Source organism: Miniopterus natalensis, chromosome 22 (assembly GCF_054644295.1).
Source record: "Miniopterus natalensis isolate mMinNat1 chromosome 22, mMinNat1.hap1, whole genome shotgun sequence".
Taxonomy (NCBI): Eukaryota; Metazoa; Chordata; class Mammalia; order Chiroptera; family Miniopteridae; genus Miniopterus; species Miniopterus natalensis.
This window is the reverse complement of record NC_142102.1, coordinates 4,797,713-4,818,810: the sequence shown is the minus strand read 5'-3', so window position 1 is coordinate 4,818,810 and position 21,098 is coordinate 4,797,713. Positions and strand designations below refer to the sequence as shown.

The following is a 21,098-nucleotide window of genomic DNA, read 5'->3' as shown; positions in this document are numbered from 1 at the left end:
AATGCACCTGAAATTCCTGGTAAGCATTCAGGGAAAGGTATTTATTACACATTTCCAGCTTTGGAGGCTGAGATTGAGCTTAAGAGCGCAGAACATGTGACAGGGCAAGAGGCGAACGTCCCAAGCCGCCTTTTCCCGCCCAAGCTGAGAGAACCCGGGGAGCATTGAAGTGAAGCCCCTTCCCGGGCAGAGGTCATCTAATTCCTTTTCATGCACCGAACCGAACCCCCCGACGCGCCCCGGTTACCCCGGCTGGCGGTCGGCATCTTCATTTCTCACTCTGGCGTAGGTCAGCCTGTGGGGGGGCGGAAGGGAAGTGGCCCGAGGACGTGTGTCCTGTGTAAACGCCCGCGGGCTCGGTGTCCCCTCTCTGTCGCTGGGGAGATAAGAGGAGTCCTTCCCTTGCACCTTGTAAATCTCACGTTCCCCAGGCTCCAGGGCCGGGATCATAGCGTGTAAAGCTCTCCAAGATAGACGCCGTTAATTTGGACGCGTGGTCATTTGGACGGGGGCGGGGGGGGGCTGTACCAGCTAAGAAAACCGGGCTCGCTGGACCGAGGAAGGAGAGAGCATTGAAATGCTGCCAGATCAAACTTTTTGCAACAAGGCCAAACGCTGATAAATGAAAACCACGTTCCCGTGTTCTCGATCCCTTTAAAAGCAGCCCGTACGAATCGTTTATTTTTGTCTGTTAACCAGCCCCCTCAGGGCCTGGACCCGCAGATCCTATAATTATGGAAGAGCCTCTACGCACAGTGTGGCCTCACGGGCGGAGGCTTCATGTGAACAAGGCCCAGGCCTGGCTCACGGAGCTCCCAGGCTGCAGAGGAGACGGGACGTAGACAGCTAGTTACATAAACAGCGACTTAGTGTTAATGGTGGGGAGCATTTTGAAGGGGAAGGAAGGGTTGGGGGGACCACAGGAATCGGGGACAAGAGTGGATACAAGAAATCAATTAGGATGCAACTGTAGAAACTCAGGTGAGGGCATTAGCATCTCATTTCCCCTGTTCAAATGATGCCTTAGGTCTAGAGGATGTGGGAACTTAGAGATCACAGTGAATTATATTAATCATCATGCTAATAGAGACTTATCTGTCCCATGTAATTTATAATTAACAATTATATTAATCTCGATATCAGTATAACTGGCAGTTCTGTTAAGTGTGGGGGAATAGGAAGAACCAGGGGTCGTCAGAGCTTCCACGGAACTCCATTTCTTTAAAAATAATTCCTTAGTTTACATGGTCATCGTCAACAGGCTCTGGTTCGCGGCCGTCTTCCCGCAATTTGTCCAAAAGCCTGGAGGTTTCGCTGTTTGCTTTCTAACGTGGGTGATTTTATGTCATGTGCTGGTGTGTGGGGATTCCGCCCAGGCGGAGGTGAGGGAACCCTTCGCGTTGGTGTCGCGGACGCTCTGGGCCCCGAGTGCGGTGCTTCTGCTCAGCCAGGTGCCCGGCTGGCTCGGAGCCACCGTCCTGGGCGGGGGGCCTGCTGCCTGGACGCCCCTCTCTGAGATTCGGGGAGCGACAGGGGTGTACAGATGCCTTTTAGGTGGCGATTAAGTGGTCTCGCCTAAACATTTCTACCCTAGGAAAAAAAAAAAAAGGTACACGTGAACCCAAAGAGGACGGACTTTTAGGGGTTTTATAACTGGTCCAGCTTCAGGTCCATGGATCAGAAGAATGAGACTAAAAAGTTCATCCTGGCAGCTGCACTCTCAGGACGCAGGGATCCTGCTCAGGAGTCGTCAAGGGCGACGCAGAAAGATAAAGCCGAGAGACCATGGTCTTGGGAGTTGCCAAGTCTTGCCCTTTGTGTCCCATTCCTGCCACTTTGGAGCTATTTTTTCTAACCTTTCTATTTTTAATTTTTTTTTTTTTTTAATCCTCACTGAGGACATGCTTGGAGAGAGAGAAACATCGATGTGAGAGAGAAACAGATCGGCTGCCTTCCCTACGTGCCCCGACTGGGGATGGGGCGGTCAGCCCAGGTACGTGCCCGGACTCGGACTCGAACCCGCAGACTTGGCCCGCACGGGATGAGACGGGACCCGCTGCGCCACTCAGCCGGGCGCCTTCTACCCGCTCCAAGCCTCCGTTGCCCCATCTTTAACATGATTTTAAAAACGGCATCCGTTTCTTCAGGTCGACAGAAAATTTGTGGCGGCCTGTGTTACGTGTTTGATCCATTGAGATGCTTAATGAGTGTTGAGAAGTTAAGTTTTATGATGCAAATCCCCAGTCACCCGCAGCTCCTCATAATTTGATTTTTTAATTTTTCTATTGTAGACTCTGCCCCAAATCCTCGATGAGCTCGCACCGGCCTTCACAATGAGCAGCTGCAGCTTCCTCGTGGAAAAATCTCGAGCGTCCACCGCCCGGGTGGTGGTGTGGAGGGAGATGGGGGTGTCCCGAAGCTACACCATGGAGAGCAGCTACTGCGGCTGCAATCAGGGCCCCTACCAGGTACGCGGGCTGTGGGAGGCCCGTGTTCGGCGGCAATGCGCCCTCACGGGGGGCCGGGGGGGGGGGGGGCGCTGGCCCCAGTCCCCGATCTTGCTGAAGAACTAGCTCCGGGGCAGCTCAGTCCGTGTGGGTCCCGGCGGCAGTCTGTGCGTCCTGCTGATCTTGTCTGTCAGTCACCTGCCCTTGCCAGCGAGCGGCCGGGGCCTCCCGCAGACACGCACCCCCAGCTTTGACGGAGCCCCCGCCTGGTCCCATCAGGTGCACGGGAACATTTTACAAGCAGCAGGCCGAGGAGTCCCCCCTGCGCCATCACGGGCGTGGGCCCGGCGCCTTTGCCGCCGAGGAGCGGACGTGCTGTTCCCCGTCTTCCCCGCGTATCTCAGCCAGCAGCTCTGTTTCCTCGCCGCCACCGGGGCACACGGGGGCGGGCGTGCGACGCGCGCCTCCCCCAGCGGCTCTCGGACCCGTGCGCCGGTGCCGAGGGAAAGGGCCCGGATAAGCCTCGGTCCCGCTGCAGCTCTGTCAACCGCAGCAGCAGCTGGAGAAGGGCCCCAGCAGGCGCTCCGGCCCGGCTCCCGCCCCCCAGGAGACGAGCGTGAATAAGGGCCGTCCCGACCCTGCCGGCACGGTCGGCTTTTTTTTTTTTTTTAAATTTGTTAGGCAGACTGACAGGCTGCTCCTTGCTGACTTCCATTCAGTCCCAAGAAGACCTGGAATTCGCCCGCGTTGGAGCTCCTTGCGTTGGCTTTGAGCCTGTCCCCGAACAGCCGGAGACACTTGGCACGGACGCGGGGCTGCGCTTGCAGGAACCTGTTAGCTCCCGGGGGCCAGAGGGAGAGACGGGTGACGGAAACGACCTCACTTTCCACCTGCCCACAGGGTGCTTTCGACGCAGAGTAGATCTAACAATCTTCTCTCTACATCTGGCTGCCGAGAACTGCCGATTTGGGGGGCCGTTAAATTCTGTGAAATAGCCAGTTAGTCTAACCAGCTGCCTGAAAGATTTGTTTTATTAATTAATTATCCGACTGAATTATTCAACTGCATCAGTCCTTGTTCACCCTCATGAATGTTGAAGCAGAACAGAAAGAGGGAGATCAGGGGAGGGCCGCGGGATTGGGTGTCGAAAGGCCCCCCCTTCAGCGCCCCGGCCGGGCCTCACGCTGCTTACGTCTCTGAATCTAGACGGTCGCGTATCAAATGCAGGTATTAAGACTCCTCTCCGCTGGGTAAGATTTGTGTAAAGGCCTGAAGAGACGCGTCCATGAACGCCCTCGGAGGCTATGTGATCAGGAATCTGTTCGTTCTCGTGATGTTTAGAACCCGTAGGACTGGAAGAAAACGAGCCTGGACTGTGGCATCTCTAAGACCCTCAGGATACAGACTTGTGCCCCTCCAGCTGTTTGCCTCTCGATGGACGGGGGTCAGTTGCTTGTTTCAAAGACGGCTCCACGTATCCGTCGCAGATTTATTGCATCGGAGGCCTTCACTGACTTTGTTTCTCCAAGCGCCAGTCCCGGCTCCCGGCTCCTCTGGTCCCATCAGCGTCAATACCGTTCACGATAAATCGGCTTGGAGACTCAAGGTCCCTCGCCGTTGCTGTGTGAAAACAAAATGACTGGTAGGTTCAGGCCCTCATCAGCTCTCCGTCTCCACCCACCACGCAGGGCGGCCGTGGGACACGACCGGAGGGGCCCTGCCCGGGGGGGCGGCCCAGCGTTCGCCCCAGACCCTCTCTGCGTGGGGGAGGAACTGGCTCAGGGAGGCCCTCCCGGCACCAGGCCTGGCTCTTGGCTTTCGCGGCCCCGTTCCCAATATTCAACACCTCTCCAAGTGCGTTGGCTTTCTCCCTCCCTTTGTGTGTCTGTCCTTCCAAACGCTGTCGGGCAACGGAGCAGAATTGCAGACGGCACACGAGACGATGCTGAGTAATTTTACCTTTTTTGGGGGGGGGCGCACCCCACCCCGGGGAAGGAAGCCGGCCCGGAGTTAGGTGCTCGGGTGGTTTCTGCTTGAGGGATCTAGTGACGCCTACGAGCTATAAGGCAGGGTAGAGATTTCCGTCCTGAACATGTTACAAATGAGTTTTGTACGTTGAGAAGCTGGGTCCCAGTTGGGCCCTGAGGTTATTATTCTAAGGTCATCTTTCCTTTCTTTGTTCAGCATCACCATTTATCCAAAAGACGGAGGGCACTTAAGTACCCCTGCGAGGTGCATTCCTTCCTTCCTTCATAAGAGTATAAATATTTTTGCAGTTTCTCGGTTAACGCGGCTTTAAAGCCGTTCCAGTCATTTCTCCCCCAGCACACTAAGCGCCTGACTTGTTAGTATTGAAATGAAATATCATTTCTTACAGTGACATTTATGTTGGAACTGCATCCAGGAGCATGAGCTATTGCCTTCAAATTATTATTATTAATAGGATATTTTCTGTTTTCCAGTCTATAGTTGGCTCACTTAAAAAAAAAAAAATTTCCCCCCCTGCTTTTATTTCTTTGGGATATGGTCTCTTTTGCAAGGTTATATACTTAGATCCATAATTTGCATTTAATGTGGAATCCCACCCACCGAGAGACTGACGTTAGCTGCTAGGGACTGGCCCACAAAGCTGTTGAGGCTGTTGAGGGGGAAAAGCCACAGTGGAATGATGTGTCCTTTGGGGGCTCATTTTTCAGAGGCGTCCAGCTTCCCACTGAGTGCTCGTGATCCGGGGTCACGTACGTGGCGGGTTTGCACAAACAAAGGCATGCGTCTGGGCCCGTGGGAAAGATAACCCGAGTTACTGCCACCCACGGAGGCTGCTGACAGGCTCACGGCAATGCCGCAGACCCGCGGGATGGCGGGGTGGGCCTTAGTCCGAGGAGGGGGCCGAAGATGGGTGACTCAGCTGAGGTCTGGGGAGCGACTTAACTGGCGTTTAAATTCCCTGCCTGCAAACTGCCTCCCTGGGCCCGTCAGCGATCCATCCTTTCTGCCACCAACCCGCCCTTTCAATAACCCAAACCTGTCGGCGCCTCGCAGAGCCGCCTGCACCAGGGGCTGGCCTCTGTCAGGGCGCAAGGCTCGGCCTCCTAGCCCCCGTTGGGCAAACTCCGAAAGGCCGCTCGGCTCCAGGCCTGTCCGTGGAATCGATGGGCCGGGGCCTGTGTTGCAAGTGCATCGAGATTCGACTTCTTCCTCCACCCAGTTCGTTCGTCGCCACTCACGGGTGTTGCGGGGAGCGCGCCCCCCAAGAAATCCTTTTGCAAAGCAGCACATAGCGGTATTTCAGAGAGGCCTCGATTAGAAAATGTAAATGTTGGAACTAAGCACTTAAGCAATTGAAGAGGGTTGGGTAGGAATGAATTTCACAGAAGAAACGAGCTGACCTGAACTTGGTGTTCAAGGCCCCCAGCGTCCTCTGTTTCACACTCTGCTCATCTCAGGCTGTTCGGGGGTCGGGGCCCCACCAAGAACGAGAGACTGGGGCTGGGCGCGGGGCCTGTCACACCGCTGCTGTGGTCCCGGGGGGCTGGGCGCATTGTGTCCTGCAGCTGCCCTATCAGGTGACCACAGAGGGGGCGGTCTGAACAGCGTCCGTTTGTCCCCTCACGGTTCCGGAGGCTAGAGTCCAGAATCAAGGTCTTGGCCATGCTATGTTCTCGCTGTAGGGGACTTGGATTTGTGTTTTTCTCTTAGCTTGCAGTAGTGCCAGAAATCCTTGGTGTCCTTGGCTTGTAGGTTCATCCCTCCGATCTCTTCCTTTGTCGGCAGTGGCCTTCCCCGCTGTGGGCCTCCCCTCCCCTCCCCTCCCCTCCCCTCCCCTCCCCTCCCCTCCCCTCCCCTCCCCTCCCCTCCCCTCCCCTCCCCCCTCCCCTCCCCCCTCCCCTCCCCTCCCCCTCCCCCTCTCCCTCCCCCCTCCCCTCCCCTCGAAACCATTCGTATTGGACTTAGGGCCCAGCCTCCTCCCTTATGACACCTTCACTAGCTACATCTGCAAAGACCCTGTCTTCAAACAAGGTCATACTCAGAGGTTCTGGGGAGGCCATGAATTCTGGGGGACGCAGTGCCGCCTGGCACGCGGGGTCAGGCAGACAGGTCCAGAAAGTACAGCCGCCAGAACCAGAAAGAGCTTTTCATGTCTGTCTTCATATCGCCCCGTTGGGAAGCCCTCGGGTCTCGTTTTCCATCTACCTCATGATCAAGAAAATGAACCATTTTGGGTCGTCCTAGAACATCTGTGCTTTTAGCTCATCGACTGTCTGTTTTAAAACCTGTGTAATATCCCAGTGAGAGTTTAAAGGTGTTTTTTGTGCTTATTTGTTTCTAGCTCCTGGGGCACCCAGGTCAAGATTTCTTAAATTGCCTGTAGGACAAAAGAGTCTAGGAATAGATATAATTACATGCAAAACAGTTCGCCTGTGTGTACTTTTTCCTGGGCGGGGCGATCCCTATAGTTCCTAAGATATTCTTGAACGGATGGGAGACCGCCCCAAAAGATGAAGAGCGCCTGGTTTGGTTTATTGAATCCAAGATTTTCAGAGGGTCCTTCACAGCGTTCTGGGTTTTGCTCTGAAATCAGCTCTAGACGTGCCCGACTTGATTTGGTGAAACTCAGACGGAGCCTGGGGGTGGCTGACTGTTTCCGCCGACGTGCCATTTAGCGCAGGAGCGCTGATGCCCCTCGTTGAGTGTGGGCTGGTGCGACCTCCGCCCAGATCTCCCGAGACGCTCGGGGTCAGGATGCTGCTTCTCGCAGGGATCTGCTTAGAGGGCGGCATCCACTCCCCCTGAGGCTTGTTAGAAATACAGAGTCCCAGGCCACTGCCCCAGAATCCGCGTGGGAACAGGTTCCCAGGCGACCCTCGACCCCCTGGAGTGTGGGAGGCCCTGGTCTGAATTAACCTGGGTGGGCGGCGAGGTGAGAGAGAATTAGGGGTCAAGAAAGGGAAGTCGGGGAGCTCCAGGTTTTCCCAGACTTCCTGTGAGCTGGGAAGGGTACTGAATGGACCTGGGATTGAAACGTTGCAAGTAATCCCTCCTGTGATACATTTTGTTCATCTGTGGCAACATTGTTTTATTGATTGATTTGAGAGAGAAACATCAACTGGTTGCTCCCCTTATTTATGCATTTATCGGCCGATTCGTGCATGTGCCCTGACGGGGGGTCAAACCGACAACCTGCAGCCTTGACCCCTCGGGACTGTGCTCCCGGCCAGGCCTGGCCTGTGCCACGATTTTCATGCCAGATGAGCTTGTCTTCTCCGCACCCAACACACACATTTATATTTTTTACTACCTTCCCTTCGCCAGGGTTTAGAAAAGAGGAAAATTTCCCAAATGCCAGTTTTCTCATTGAAATGCCGCTTCACTTCTTTGTAGATGCAAATATGAAATCCACGTCCTAATGTATCGTTTGAGCAGGAAACACTCTTTCACCCATTCAGGTCAATACCCTTTCCTTTTCTCATTGTGATCCAACAAGTGTTTTTTTTTTTTTTTTTTTTTTTTTTTAAAGCCTCTTTGTATGTGAATTCAAAGCACATTACGAGCCTCTTATTAACTCACTGCAGGCTTAATGAGGTGCTGAAGTATTGTCTTCATCCTGTACCCCTCAATCCCATCACGTCTGTCCGCGTTATGATGGAATATTAAAAGGAATTAAATGAAAACGGAGAGGCAAAGATGCTCTTAAGGGCGCCAGCGGGGCCCTTTCCTGGGAGGGCCGTAGCCCCGGGAGGGTGAATTTTAAATGCCCGTTGTGGAAAATGGTTCTTTGTCTCAAACGTAAGGACAGATTCTGGCACTTGGGACAGTCCAGTGAGCCCCGAATGACCTCTGGTTCTTCAAAAACAATTTGGCTTCAAAGGGCCAAGAAGAAGGAACAGATGGCTTCTCCCTGTAAATCTTACTCTCGCCGCGGGATCCATGTCAATGCAGCGAGCCGGACGCCCTAGAGGAAGCGCTGGGAAACCAGAGAAACGATGGACCGAACCCAGTGCTTTATGTAGTTGCCGCAAAGGGGAGAGGACCGGCCAAGCCCGAGATGCGTGTGTCTGGTTCCTGGGGCCTGACCGAGCTCCTTGGGGTGACATCTCCTTACAGAATCGCCGAGAAGGGCGGGGTCCAGGCTGTGAGAGGTTTGCCCCCAGGGCGTTCTTTCTCCCGGAAACGGGGGTGGACCCCACGCCACAGTGTCCCCCTGACCGTGAGGACCAGGCGGCGGGTCCGTTCCTCCGGCCGACGTGTTAATATTCTCTGCCACGTCCGCACTCCGCCGGAGCAGCCCCCAAGATTTCTATTTATAAAACCAAGCAGTAATTCCCGCTGAATGCCCGCGCGCCCCTGAATGTCAACGAGAAGACGCCGTTTTGGAATACTTGGAACCCCGTTGTTCGGAGGTAGGCGTTGGATGTTTTCATGTAAATTTATCACTGTTTTATTAATTCGTTCACACCTGTGTTAGGGGATCTACTTAGTTTTAAGCTGAAGTTTGGGCCTGGGGACGGGCATGTGTGTAGAAAACAAACAAGCAAACAAACGCACTCAGCAAAGTTCGGTTTGGGGGTCGTCTTCACTCATCATTCAATAAACATTAAAAAGTAAATAAAAATCCAGGCCACATGTTAGGTGCCAAGAAAATGACAGAGAGCGGAACTGACAGCTTCCACCTCCCCCAGAGTTTATGGTCCAGCCGGGGAGGCAGTTAATTAAATAAGAGGAACAGCGGAGCCGCATGGGCGCAAGCGGGTGCTACGAACGCAGACGGGGAGCGCTTGGGCCTTCGGCGAGTGTGGGCTGAGCTGCATGTGAATTGCCCGCCTATTATTTCTGGTGTCTGTGAAACTGGGAAAGGCAACGTCCCTGGTAAACGAGGAGGTGGGGCTGGGGAGTTCCTGATTTTTCTTTCATCTCAGTTTCCTTCTGTGCTGCTTCTGGCTCTGTCCTATTTCTCAGTCCCCCCCCCCCCCCGTGGGTTCCATCCCACACTGCGGGTGGGCGTTGTGCTGGGTCCGAGTGCGCCCGGGAACGCGGGCAGGCCGTCCGGCGTGGCCTCCTAGGAGCGCCGTGAAATGTGCCACCGGTGTGCCGGGGGGGGGGGGGGGTCATAGTTAACTGCACCTCCCAGCTTGTAGTCACCTACCCTGCCCTGAAGGCAAACATAGAGTCCGAAGGTCAAACATATTTCGTAATTCTTCTTAGAACCACGGCGGCTAATATAATGTATAGATAAGGGTGATCCTGATTATTTTATGAAGTGAATTTCTGGCTGTACCCCACTCCTGAGTATTCCCGAAAACAGCAAAAATCGCAGTCATAGAAAAATAGCTTCCCTTGTTTGCGCGGGGTTTTATAATTCCCAGAGCACTCTCCTAAACTCTAGAACCTCAGCTGGGCCAGAAAATCGCCACAGGCCGCGGGTGGGAGACGTGAAGGTGGGGGAGCAGAACCGTCCCTTTGAGAAGCTGGAAGGAGGGGACCCGCCTGCCGTGTCCCGTTAGTCAGAGCGTGTCCCCGATAGCTCAGCTCCCACGTCCGGTCCCGCCGTCCGGGGCCGCTCAGGCACGTCCCGAAGGGGAGGGAGAAGCCCGGAGCTCAGGGCGCGAGGCCGCCTGGCCGGCCGTGTGGGAGCAGCCGAGAAGGAAGCGCCCCGGGAATGCTCCGGCCAGCCCCAGGGCCTGGAGTGGGGGGCCGGGCTGAACCAGGGGCGCCCGAGGCGGAGCACGGGGTGCCGGCGGGCGCGGGGTGGGGGACTCGCCTGAGGTGCCTGGGATGATGTGTCTTATACAGTTTCCAAGAAGATCTGTTACTATTTTAATTGTAAAAGTTATAGCACCAGTTAATGATATTCAACAAAAATATCCATCCCCTTTGACCCTGAAGCTCCACTTGCAGAAATTTAATTCCAGGGGTGCCCAAGGGCACGTGCGCCAGGACGTCCTTGCTCGTTAGTGGTGACAGGGCAGAAAGCACCTCCTCCCCCATCGGGGGGAGAAGCCGGCGACCCCCGCGGGGCCTTCAGCGTTTCCCTGAGCGAGTTCCCCCGGGTATCGGCTGGGTTTTGGGTAAAGGATCTGTTCTTTTCAACCTTTGGTGCAGTCGCCAGAAAAATAGGGCAAGCGACCTTATGTTTCTCGGCACGTTTGTAGGTAAAGCGTTTAGTCCAGCGCCCGACACGGACCACTCGGCGCTCCTCTTCTTCTGATGAGAAAACTGTCGTCAGGGGCCTTCCAGAGGCTCCACAGCCGGCCCTCGGGGGGATCAGGGTTTAGCGAGAGCGGAGCACAGCGAACCCCGCGCTGGGTCCTGACGCCGCGTCGCCCGCGCTGACGGGATTCTCAGGTGTCGCGAAGCCGGGACGCAGTTATCCTGTTACGTGGCCAGTTTGTGTCCAGAAAGATCTCAGTGAAACGTGATCCTGGGCAAACTATCAAAAGAGGAGCTTAATGCGAGTAATCGGGGGGTGCTACAAAAACGGAAAGAAATCGCGCGAGTACAGGGTTTATAAAACAATGTATGTGTTCAGGCATTTTAGTGACGGGTAATGTGGTGCGATGAAAACGTGAACCGTGGCTGTTAAAATGTGAGCGGCGTGTTAGGTCACGTGGGGGGTCACAGTGCTTCAGAGCGAGAAAGCCGGCGTTTCGGGTTTTGCCAGTTCAGTGTAATTGCGCTGAGAAGAAATGTGTTCCGTTCGGTGATAGGCCTTGATTTTCGGGCACTTAACGTAGGAAAACGGCGGTGGAAATGTGCGCCGGTCAGGCGAAAAGAGCCTTCGCGCCGTCCTGAGCAAGATAGAGTGTATTTTCATTTTATTTATTATTATTATTTTTAATCTTCACCCGAGGATATGTTTTTTCATTGATGTGTGGGGGGGGAGATGGGGAGGGAGAGAGACATCGATGGGAGAAACAGCGACGGGCGGCCTCCCACGCGCCCAACCAGGGAGCGAACCCACAGCCCGGGCGTGCGTCCTGACCCGGAATCGAACCCGCGACCCTGAGACGCATGGGGTGACGCTCCAACAGCTGAGCCACACCGGCCAGGGCAGGAGGGAGTTTATTTTCGATGATAATGTGATTTAAAGGGAGAAGTAATGGGATCGTGTCTGTCTGTCCGCAGCTGCGATGGGCCCGGGGACGGGGACCGGCCGAGCTGTCGAGGGGCTGGGTGAGCCCTGAGGGCGGGAAGGGGGGAGCGTCGGGGGCAGGCCCGGCCCCTGGACTGGATGCGAGACGGGAGACGGGAGGGGAACTCATCCCGGGGGAATGAGTTCGAGGGAACCCAGGACGTTTGCACAGGGAAGCGGAGACGGGCAGGGCAACGGCTTCTTCGGACGCGAAGGAGGGAGGCGCCGGCTTATAGGTGAGGCCTCTGGCCAGCCCCTCCTGTCAGCGGCTCGATTCCGTGATCAGACCGGTAATAGACGGGGCGCGAAAGTGCTGCCTTAACCTGACGAGACTCAACGATACGGTCACTGCTGCGTCCGGACAACGGACCTTCTCCGCCGTGGCCTGTGTCAGGTGCCTAGTGCACATCTGCGCATTTGCTGTTATTTTGAGGAAGGCAGGGGAGCCGGTCGAACCCGACTCGCACGTGCCCGCCAGACCATGTCCCCCTGGCTGGTGGCTGCAGAGGCCCTTCCGTGGAGCCGGGGTCCCCTCTCCGGCCACTGTCCGGTCGTATGTTCAGCCTCTTGCTCGGGAGGGGCTGGCCGGTTCGGAGAAGGCTAGGACTCCAGGCCTTTCCTTCCCGGGGATCATCAGCGTGATCGACTGTATTGTCGCGAGATCCCCTGGGCGTTGTCGTCGTTGTATTATTGTGACCCCCTGCCCAGAGCGCGTTTGTGCGGAGACATTGAAACTCTGGATGGAACGCAGGGGGCCAGTGTCCTTACCAGTGCGACGGGCCGGCGGTGAACGGTTCCTGCAGGATGCTTGGGCCCGAGAACCCCACTCGCCAGGCACCCAAACCCCAGAGGCCGTGGGGATCGGGCCCAGAGATCTCAGTAGCCTTGACGCGAAGGACAGCCGCCTCCGCCTTGCCTGTCTGAACCGAGTACAAGGGCGTATGAGCAGTGACGCAGGTGCCCTTCGGACCCGCTCACAAGAATTGTCGGGCAGGGCGACCGTCTGTCACCGTTCACATCGGGGAGGGAGAGGATCCGGGTTCCAGCTGAGCAGAGGCGGTGTCCGCGATGACTTCTGCCGGAGTTAGTGACTACGTGTTTTTTTAGTTTTTATTTCGATGATGCCGCCCTCTCTTCGGAACACCGCTCTGACTGGTCTCGTAAACAGTGGGTGGATTTAAAACACGGCGACGTCTTGTACCGGGAACGTTACTCCGGGGGGACTCATGCAGACGTGCCCCTGGGGCTCAAACATGAAGCTCAGCTTGGACTCCACCGCTCGGCAGGCGGCAGAGCTGCGGCTCCCGGGACGATGGATCTGGTGCTAACCAGGGCTACGCAGATGGGGCGGAGCAGCGCCTTGAAATGCGGCGAGCTCGCTGCCGAATGCTTTCACGCGGCGGCTGGCGTCCGGGGAGGTTGTTGGGATGGCGTCTAATCCTCGAGCTTTGAGTGGGAGATCGAAATCGATCAACTTTAATGCCTTTTTCCATGCGAGGAGCCCGTGACACAGAATGATTCCTGAGAGGTGCTGATTAATGACCAACGGCTGTAAGAAAAGGAAAAGGACTTATTTTAGAGGAATTGTTTAAAGGAAACGGAGATGGTTTAACGGTAAACCGACTTTTTGCTTTGTCTCCGAGCCAGAGTTATAAAGGGAAATTTACCAGCCTTACGTCATTTCATTTGCCGTGTATTTTATAGTCGTACGTTCTCCCCCTGATAATTCGGTGTATTTTGTCTTTAAAGACTGTATGAATCCCACGTACCGGAAGATGCCTTCGTTTCATTTTAGCTGCGTGAAACCGCGGGCAAGCTCTCAGGTACACGTTTTAACTGTGCTGGGTCAGGTCGCCTCCGCGTCTGTGCTTTCTAGCCCTGGTCCCAGTCTCTTCTTGAAAATGACGTCGTCCCGGCTTTTTTCTTCTTCTTTGGAATTGCCTTACGTTGCACGTTCTTCTAAGTACCTCACATCTTTTGTGAAATAGGGCGGGCCATGGCTGAATGGGTGGACGCGTGGCCTTGGCAAATTCGTGTTCTTTTTTTTTTTTTTTATTTCTTCCAGAAGTTTAATTAAACCAAAATTATTTGTTTTTAAAAAAATAATTCTTTTTATTGATTGAGGGAGAGAGAGAAACATCAGTTTGTTGTTCCACTTATTCATGCATTCGTTGGTGTTCTTTCGATAAGCGTAAGCAGTGATGTCATCCTGTTCCCTGGGACCTCGGACGCTGTTTCCACCATGCCGAGCAGTTTCCTCCATCACCCGACATCCACGTATGTGTCCCCCCCCCCAGATGGGTTCCCATTTGGTAATCACCCGTCCTGCTCCAATACCTACTCTGAGCAGTGTGAAAAGCAATGGGCCCCATTGGCTAAAAGCAAATTGGTTGGCAGAGCCCTAGGATTTGTTTGCATATTGTTTTTAGGGTTCGGGGGGGGGGGCTACGTATATAGGAGAAGGTACTTCTCACAATAGAAGTCACAGGTTGAAAGTAAAACTTGTAAAACTACCAGCTATTTTAAAGCGGCTCTATTTTGGGTCCCGAAAGGGTGGTGCCCTTGACCCAACACCTTGGTCAGATTTGACTTTGAATTCTTTCTATGGTAGTAACTGTGATTGCTGCTCTCCAGTTATTACTGATCTGAGCATGTCCCGCGTCTAGGATGCTCGGCTCAGTTCCGGGGTCACATCCTTGGGGAAGGGCACCGAGAACTGAAATGGGTTCAGGGGAACTTAACACGCTGGGGAGGGGTTTGGAAAGCATGTCCCCGCTCGCCGCAGGAACCGCGCTGAAAGGGTGAGCGCTCTGCACTCACGTGGTTACTTTCAAATATCAGACTGGCGTTCGTCCACTATCCACTAAGCTTTGTACAGGAACGAAGTCTTCCAGAAACAGACGCACCCTTGCATGGGGCATGTATTCCTTGTGCTAAAATGTACTTCACGAAGGGCCCAAAGGATGCTGGAAGATTTTGTAAACGGCCTGTATGATGTGGTTTCCGCCTACGGCTATGTGACAGCCCATCTGCCAGGACCCCTCTGTCCACACCTCGGCTGCGTCCTGGGGACAGCCGTCCCCTGGCAGCCCGGGGGTGGATTTCCCCCGTCACTCAGTCTGAGTTTTCATTTCCCGCCCAAGGCACCTGAGATGGACAGATCGGGAGCGATGTCTCAGCCTGGGAGCTGGTTCCCAGGGTAGGAAGCTGACTCAGAAAGGGCGGGAGCCTGTTTCTAATGCTCTTGCCTTCACCCCTCAAAGCACCTCCTGAATCTATTGCCATGAAACAGCGTCTTAATGAGAGGCTGTGAAAGAGACACGAGCTGAGCCCGCTTGCCCTTTCGGTGGCACTTACACGATTATTCCATTCCGCAGAGAGAGAAATGGAGCAGGCAGGGTACAGGCTGTGCTTTAAATCACACGACTTAAAGCTGGTTAATACGAGGACTGGAGCCGGGGCCTGGGGCTCTTGGCTTAGCCACGTACTCACTCCACCGGACACCCCGCCGCCCAAAGTTCAAGGACGATCCCCATTCACTTTAAGCCACCAGGAGCTAACTGTACCGGGGTCTCTACCTCGTTCCCGCCTTTCCTTCCTTTTCCATTTTTCCTCTCCCTTCCCTCTCTTGGTTTTGTTTTTGTTTTGCAGAGAGAGGAAGGGAGAGAGAGAGAGAGAAACATCAATGACGAGAGTCACTTACCGGCCGCCTCCTGCTCGCCCCCTGCTGGGGACTGAGGAGCCTGCACCCCGGGCCTGCGCCCTGCCCGGGAATCGAACCGCGACCTCCTGGATCCTAGGTTGATGCTCAACCACCGAGCGACGCCGCCGGGCTCCCCTCCCTTTCCTTTTCTGTTTTCCTTTCCTTGTAATGCCACAGCATTCATAAATATTAGTCATCTCTCTGTCCGAGGAACCCTTAGGACTTATAAAACCTTCCTTCCCTCCTTTCTCATTCTGTAGGGCAGCATGGCTGCTTAGCACGGGCTGTAAATCCTGAAATATACGTACATGTCTGGCTTTGAATAACCAATTCCCAAGCACACACTTAAAAACAATAACCCTGCGCTCTGCAGTCTTATTTCATCCCGTGAGTTGCGCGGGAGTAGGGTCGGTAATAAAAACGACTCCTCCATGGAATTTTCCTGAGGGTTCACCTCGGTGCGTCGTGTGACGTGCTCAGCACCGGTCCTCGCACATTGTGAAGCGGACGCACTCAGTGAGCGGCTGTCCTGGTGGTGGCACGCTCACCAAGCAGCAGTGAAATTGAAGTTCGGAAAACACAAAAACCCTGCCCGGCCGGCGCGGCTCAGCGGTTGAGCATCGACCTAGGATCCAGGAGGTCGCAGTAAGATTCCCCGTCAGGGCACAGGCCCGGGGTGCAGGCTCCTCGATGCCCAGCAGGGGGCGTGTGGGAGGCAGCCGATCAATGACTCTCATCATTGATGTTTCTCTCTCTCCCCCTCTCCCTTCCTCTCTGTCAAATCAATAAAAACATATTTAGCTCGGCCAGATGTGGCTCAGCGGTTGAGCATCGACCTGGGATCCAGGAGATCTGGGTTTGATTCCCGGTCAGGGCACATACCCCGTTTGTGGGCTTGATCAATGACTCTCTCATCATTGATGTTTCTGTCTCTCTCTCGCTCTCCCTCTCCTTTCCTCTCTCTGAAATCAATAAAGATATATAAAAATATATATATTAAAAAAAAAAAACACATGAAAAAACACAAAAATCCTCATTTCAAAGCGTGAGGGTGGAGTCACACTCTACAGCAGCAGTTTGAGATCAAACCCAGGAATTGTGTCCGTTGGTTTAGGGCCCTTTCAGGCCAAATCCCAGTCAATTTTAATATGCTCCTTGCATGAGAAAAGATACGTAAACGGGGTGGAAGACGCGGGGCTAGCGGGGCGTGCCGGCGTGCTGTGGTTACCAGTGCGTCCGTGGAACCATAACCAGGGTGTACCGGGCTAGGCCGCCTCAATTATGTCGACAGGATGGGAAATTGTTTAACGATCTGGCCTGAAGAAAGGCCTTTAGGGTCTGAAAGCGAGAATGCTGACGCTAAGTACATTAGCAGGAAAAAGGAAGAAGGTCCTGAGGGGAAGGGCGGCTTTGGTCATGACTTTCACCTCTCGGAGTCGACGTCGGAAGTGTCCCGTCCAAGTGGGGTGGCGGGTGCCTGCCTCTGCCCCAGTGGGCCGGGCGAGGCCCCGGTCTCAGCGCGGACGCGTCTTCCCTCCGGCCTCGCACCCCGGTGCTGACGCGTTGCTGGGTGTGGACCAGCCTTGGGACTGGATGCGAAGCCCCTGCGGATGGTTCCGTCGCAAGTCCGTGAGAATCGATGACAGGAGGGAAGGGGCGGCACCGGGCCGTGTCCGTGTGGGACGTGTGGCGATTCCTGGCGTCGCTCAGCCCGAGGAGCGGGTCTCGTCTCGCTGAGCTGGAAGCTCTTTTCGCTCCTCAAAGCGCAGCCGTCCCGGCACCCGCTTCTCCACATGGCTTCGTACGTAGACTTTCTCGCCGGTTTCCTTTCCAAATACAGGTTTCCTACGTTACAGCCGGAGGCCTCTCGCCTGGAGGACCCAATCTCCGATGTGTGTTTTAACGTCCCCTTGTGTGTCCTTTCAGACACCGTTGGAAGCCGGCTTAGGAGCAGGGATCTCAGACCCATTTACGATGTCTCTTGACATCGCCACCCCCGGCCCCCGCCTCCAGAGCCTCGGCCTTGGCTGAAGGCTGAGTGTGATCTTGCAGCGCACGTGTGTTCCTCTGTTCCCGAGCCCCCCACTTGCTCCTGCCCATCCATTTTCCTCCCAAGGTGGGCACCCTGCCCAAGAATGAGCTCAGGCTGGCACGTCACCCACCAGAAAGGGACTCGTTTGCAGGGGAAGCCTGACCCCCACCCCTCTCTTCCCACCCTCTCCATCTGGAAGAAAAGAGAAACGGAGAGATTCAGAAGTTGCCAGAATTTAATTACTTCCACTGAAGGTGCCAAAAAAATGTGAAAGCTTATCCTTGGGTGGAGGGAAACCACAGGTCCCTGCGGACGATGCAGCTGTCCGTTGGCCGTCTGTCCCTCTCGCCCCCGAGTAACACATTTCCACTCTCCTCTCCAAGAGGAACCGAGGACAGATTGTCCCGCAGAGACTTCCAAAGGGTGTTTTGGCCTCTGCCACCAGAGACAGACCTGCTGAGCTGTCCTCAAATACTTCCACAACGTGGGCCATGCAACCCGAGACCACGCGACACCCGTGGCCCACCAGTCAGCCGCCGGCCCGCGCAGATTGCGTTACAATGACCCCATCTTTCTGTTCTTGTCAGTCCTCACCTGAGGATGCTTCTCTTTCCACTGCTTTCCAGAGAGAAGGAAAGAGAGGGAGAGAGACATGAGGACTGGTTGCCTCCTGCATGCACCCCGACGGGGGGCAGGAGTGAACCCCGCAACCCAGGTACATGCCGTCGACTGGGAACTGGACCCTCGACCCTTCGGTCAGAGGGCCGATGCTCTAACCACTTGGCAAACCAGCCAGGGCAAAAATGACATCTGCCTTTAACCAGCCCCTTGGGGTCCATCTCTGCAGATACTAAAATAGGTGTGTGTGGGGGGGGGCAAGTGAAACTTAAAACAAGCAAAGAAACAAAAATTCCAGAAAGTCATAATGCGAGAGCGTCAGCGATGAGATGGCAATGACCTGATCATTAAACACAGTCATCAGGTGTGTCCACACGTCACCTCCGCACACTCCACGGCATCTTACAAAAACTTCTCATGTGCTTCTGTGGAAAAAGATACTGTTCCCCTGTAGGAGGTTCAAAGAAAGCGAGGTTTTCAGGGACATTAAGGGACGTGGCCAGTGTCACCCAGCTAAGGAGGGGGCTGAGATTTCAAACCTTGTCTTTTTTTTTTTTTTTTTAAATGTTTTGATTGATTTTAGAGAAAGAGGAGTGGAGAGGGGGAGAGAGAAACGTGGATTGGCTGCCTCTCCATGCACCTCAGCGGGGGGCCGAACCCACAACCCGGGCACGTGCCCTGACTGGGCATCGAACCAGTGACCCTTTGGTGCCCAGGACGGTGGCCAACCAGGGCCCAAACCATGTCTTCTGATGCCAAGACCAGGCCTCAGCGAGCTCTCAGGCACCCAGAGGCGGGCCCAGCCTGCGGGCCCCTGGGCCGCATTGATACGCCCTTCCCGTCGCTGTGGCGCGTTTCCTGTGCGTGTTACCTTCGAACGACACCCGGGTCCTACCCCTGCTCCTGGCTGGTAGGCGGAGCCGGTAGGCGATCGAACCCAATAATCACAATTACGTCTAAATAACCGGTGAATCGCGGCGGTGGCGCTTTCCCACCTTTTCTATGGAGCAGTCAGAACTGCTAACAACTAGATAATCTGCTTATTTCAAAGCCCGGATCTGGAGGTCGGAGCCGGTCCACAGCGGTGCCCGAAAGCAAGCGCGGTGCCGTCAGCCTCGAGCGGCCAGCCTTTCCCGGCGAAGTCACGCCCGTCCTGTGACAAACGGGACGCGGCAGGATTCGTGTCTTGTCGGCGACCCCTTCAAAGAGCCAAAAAAGACTCTCCCGTTTTTATTTAGGTTTCCTGTGAAATCGGCATGATTCGCTTTTGCATTTCTTACATCTCTTTCTTATTAAATCTCGTCCTTCTGTGGATTTATAGCACAAACGTGTGGAGCGGCTGAGAGGCATCTTTTGAAACAGCGCAGGCGCAAAGCATTAACTTCGACGTCGGGGAAACTGTTCGGAGCAGGACGGCGCGGGCCGGGGACTGGCGCCCGCGGACTTTCCGTCCGAGCCGCTCTCCCTCTTCAGGCCTTTGACGTGCCCGATCCCTTCCCAACATCACACAGAATGTAGAAATGGCCATTAAAAGTTAAGATGTTGGTTTTTCTCGTCCAGTGCAGGTCTGTAGTTGAAGCCCAGGTTTTAATTTTGCAGAGTGTGTTAGTAGGTTCATAGTGTGCCGGGGGGAGCTCCTTAGTCGCGTGTGCGTGTGCGTGTGCGTGTTTGGCAACATTGCTCAGCGGTACCGTGTGAATTAGTGAGTCCGTTTGGGTCGGGTACTCACGAAAGGCGCAGAGGCGTCCAACGTCGTCTGATTTTCACTTTAACTTCGGTCAGGCCCATTTTCCGCGTAAGACCAAGCGTCAGGGCGCATGGCGCTCGCCCAAGTTCGCAGGCAAGTAAGCGACAGACCTATAAATCGACAGAGACCGCCCAAGGGCACGGCACATCTTGAGCGTCCCTTGGGGGGGGGGGCACCCATTTTTTTTCCTCTCTCAGGAACTCGGTTAGATGACTGGTTTAATGACCGGGCGACCTCTCCTTTCTGGAGCATGGGCCGCTCGGCTGAAGACAGGCTCTGTCCCTCTTTCGCTGTCGTAGAACCGTGGCTGGGAACTATGCGGGCAGCCGGTTTTAGCGGCACCAGGCTACGAAAACACTGGTTCAGCGCAACAGCTCAGAAGGACGACGGCTTAGTCAGGCCCCCGGTTCCCTCGCCCATGCGACGCTGCGCACGAGTTCAAGGTCAATCAGGGTCACGCGCCCCAAGAGAGAGAAAAATGCTCCGATGCAGCAGATGGGCTTGGAACGTCCCCTTAGGGCCGCTCGTTGTGAAGAGACGCTTTCTCGCGTGGGAACGAGGCGCGGGCCGTCGTGGCAGCTGAGAAAACTAGCCTGTCCTGCCCCAGAGAGAAACACGAGCCCGTGAAGTTTCCCAGACTGTCTAAACGATGCCGTGGTTTGTTTTTTTGAAATCTTCTGCCTCTCGGAGCAGAATCTTGGTCTCCCCCCACCCTGCTGTCAGTCGGCCTGTCAAACAGGAAACCCTCGAATGCGGTTCCCAAACCCTTTCCCGTAAATCTGTGAGAGGGACGAGGGGAGATCTCCCATTTAGGCCCTGAGCATCAAGCTCCGCGTGCGCTCCCCCGAGAGGGGAGGGTCGGCCAACGTAAATGTCCGCAACGGGGCAAACTGAGACGTGAGTGGTGAAAACCGCTTAAGGAACTGGATGTTTCTTCTCTCTCTAAAGCCAACGTTGATAATAATCCAAAATCTATGAATTTGGAGAAGCAGTAAATGATCTGACACGATGTAAACACAGGATGTTAGCTTTGCCAGGGTCAGCGGAGAAGTCCCATCCAGCACACTGCGAGACAAGAGGTACGGAGTTCTGTATTTACCTATCAGGATTTTGTTTTTTAATTCTCACCGGAGGACATGGTTTTTACTGATTTGAGAGAGAGAGAGAGAAACATTGATGTGAGAGAGAAACATCGATCGGCTGCCTCCTGCTCGCCCCCTGCTGGGCAGCGAGGAGCCTGCACCCTGGGCCTGTGCCCTGACCGGGGATCGAACCGCGACCTCCTGGATCCTAGGTCGATGCTCCACCGCTGAGCCGCGCCGGCCGGGCCAACTTTATGGTTTTGAATCCTCCGGTACCAGCACACGTGTCTCTCCTGTCCCTCCATTCTCTTGCTTTTTTTTTTTTTGCATTTTATTAAA

General features: G+C 54.9%; 1 protein-coding gene across 1 annotated transcript in view; it reads left to right on the top strand.

Moving 5' to 3' along the window:
* The window catches only part of AGBL1 (AGBL carboxypeptidase 1), a 330,831-nt gene that overhangs the window by 184,656 nt on the left and 125,077 nt on the right, over window positions 1–21,098 (top strand). Inside the window, exon 19 of the mRNA XM_087829256.1 lies at window positions 2,292–2,468. Within this exon, the coding sequence (XP_087685382.1) occupies window positions 2,292–2,468 (177 nt within the window). The remainder of the gene's footprint in view (window positions 1–2,291; window positions 2,469–21,098) is intronic.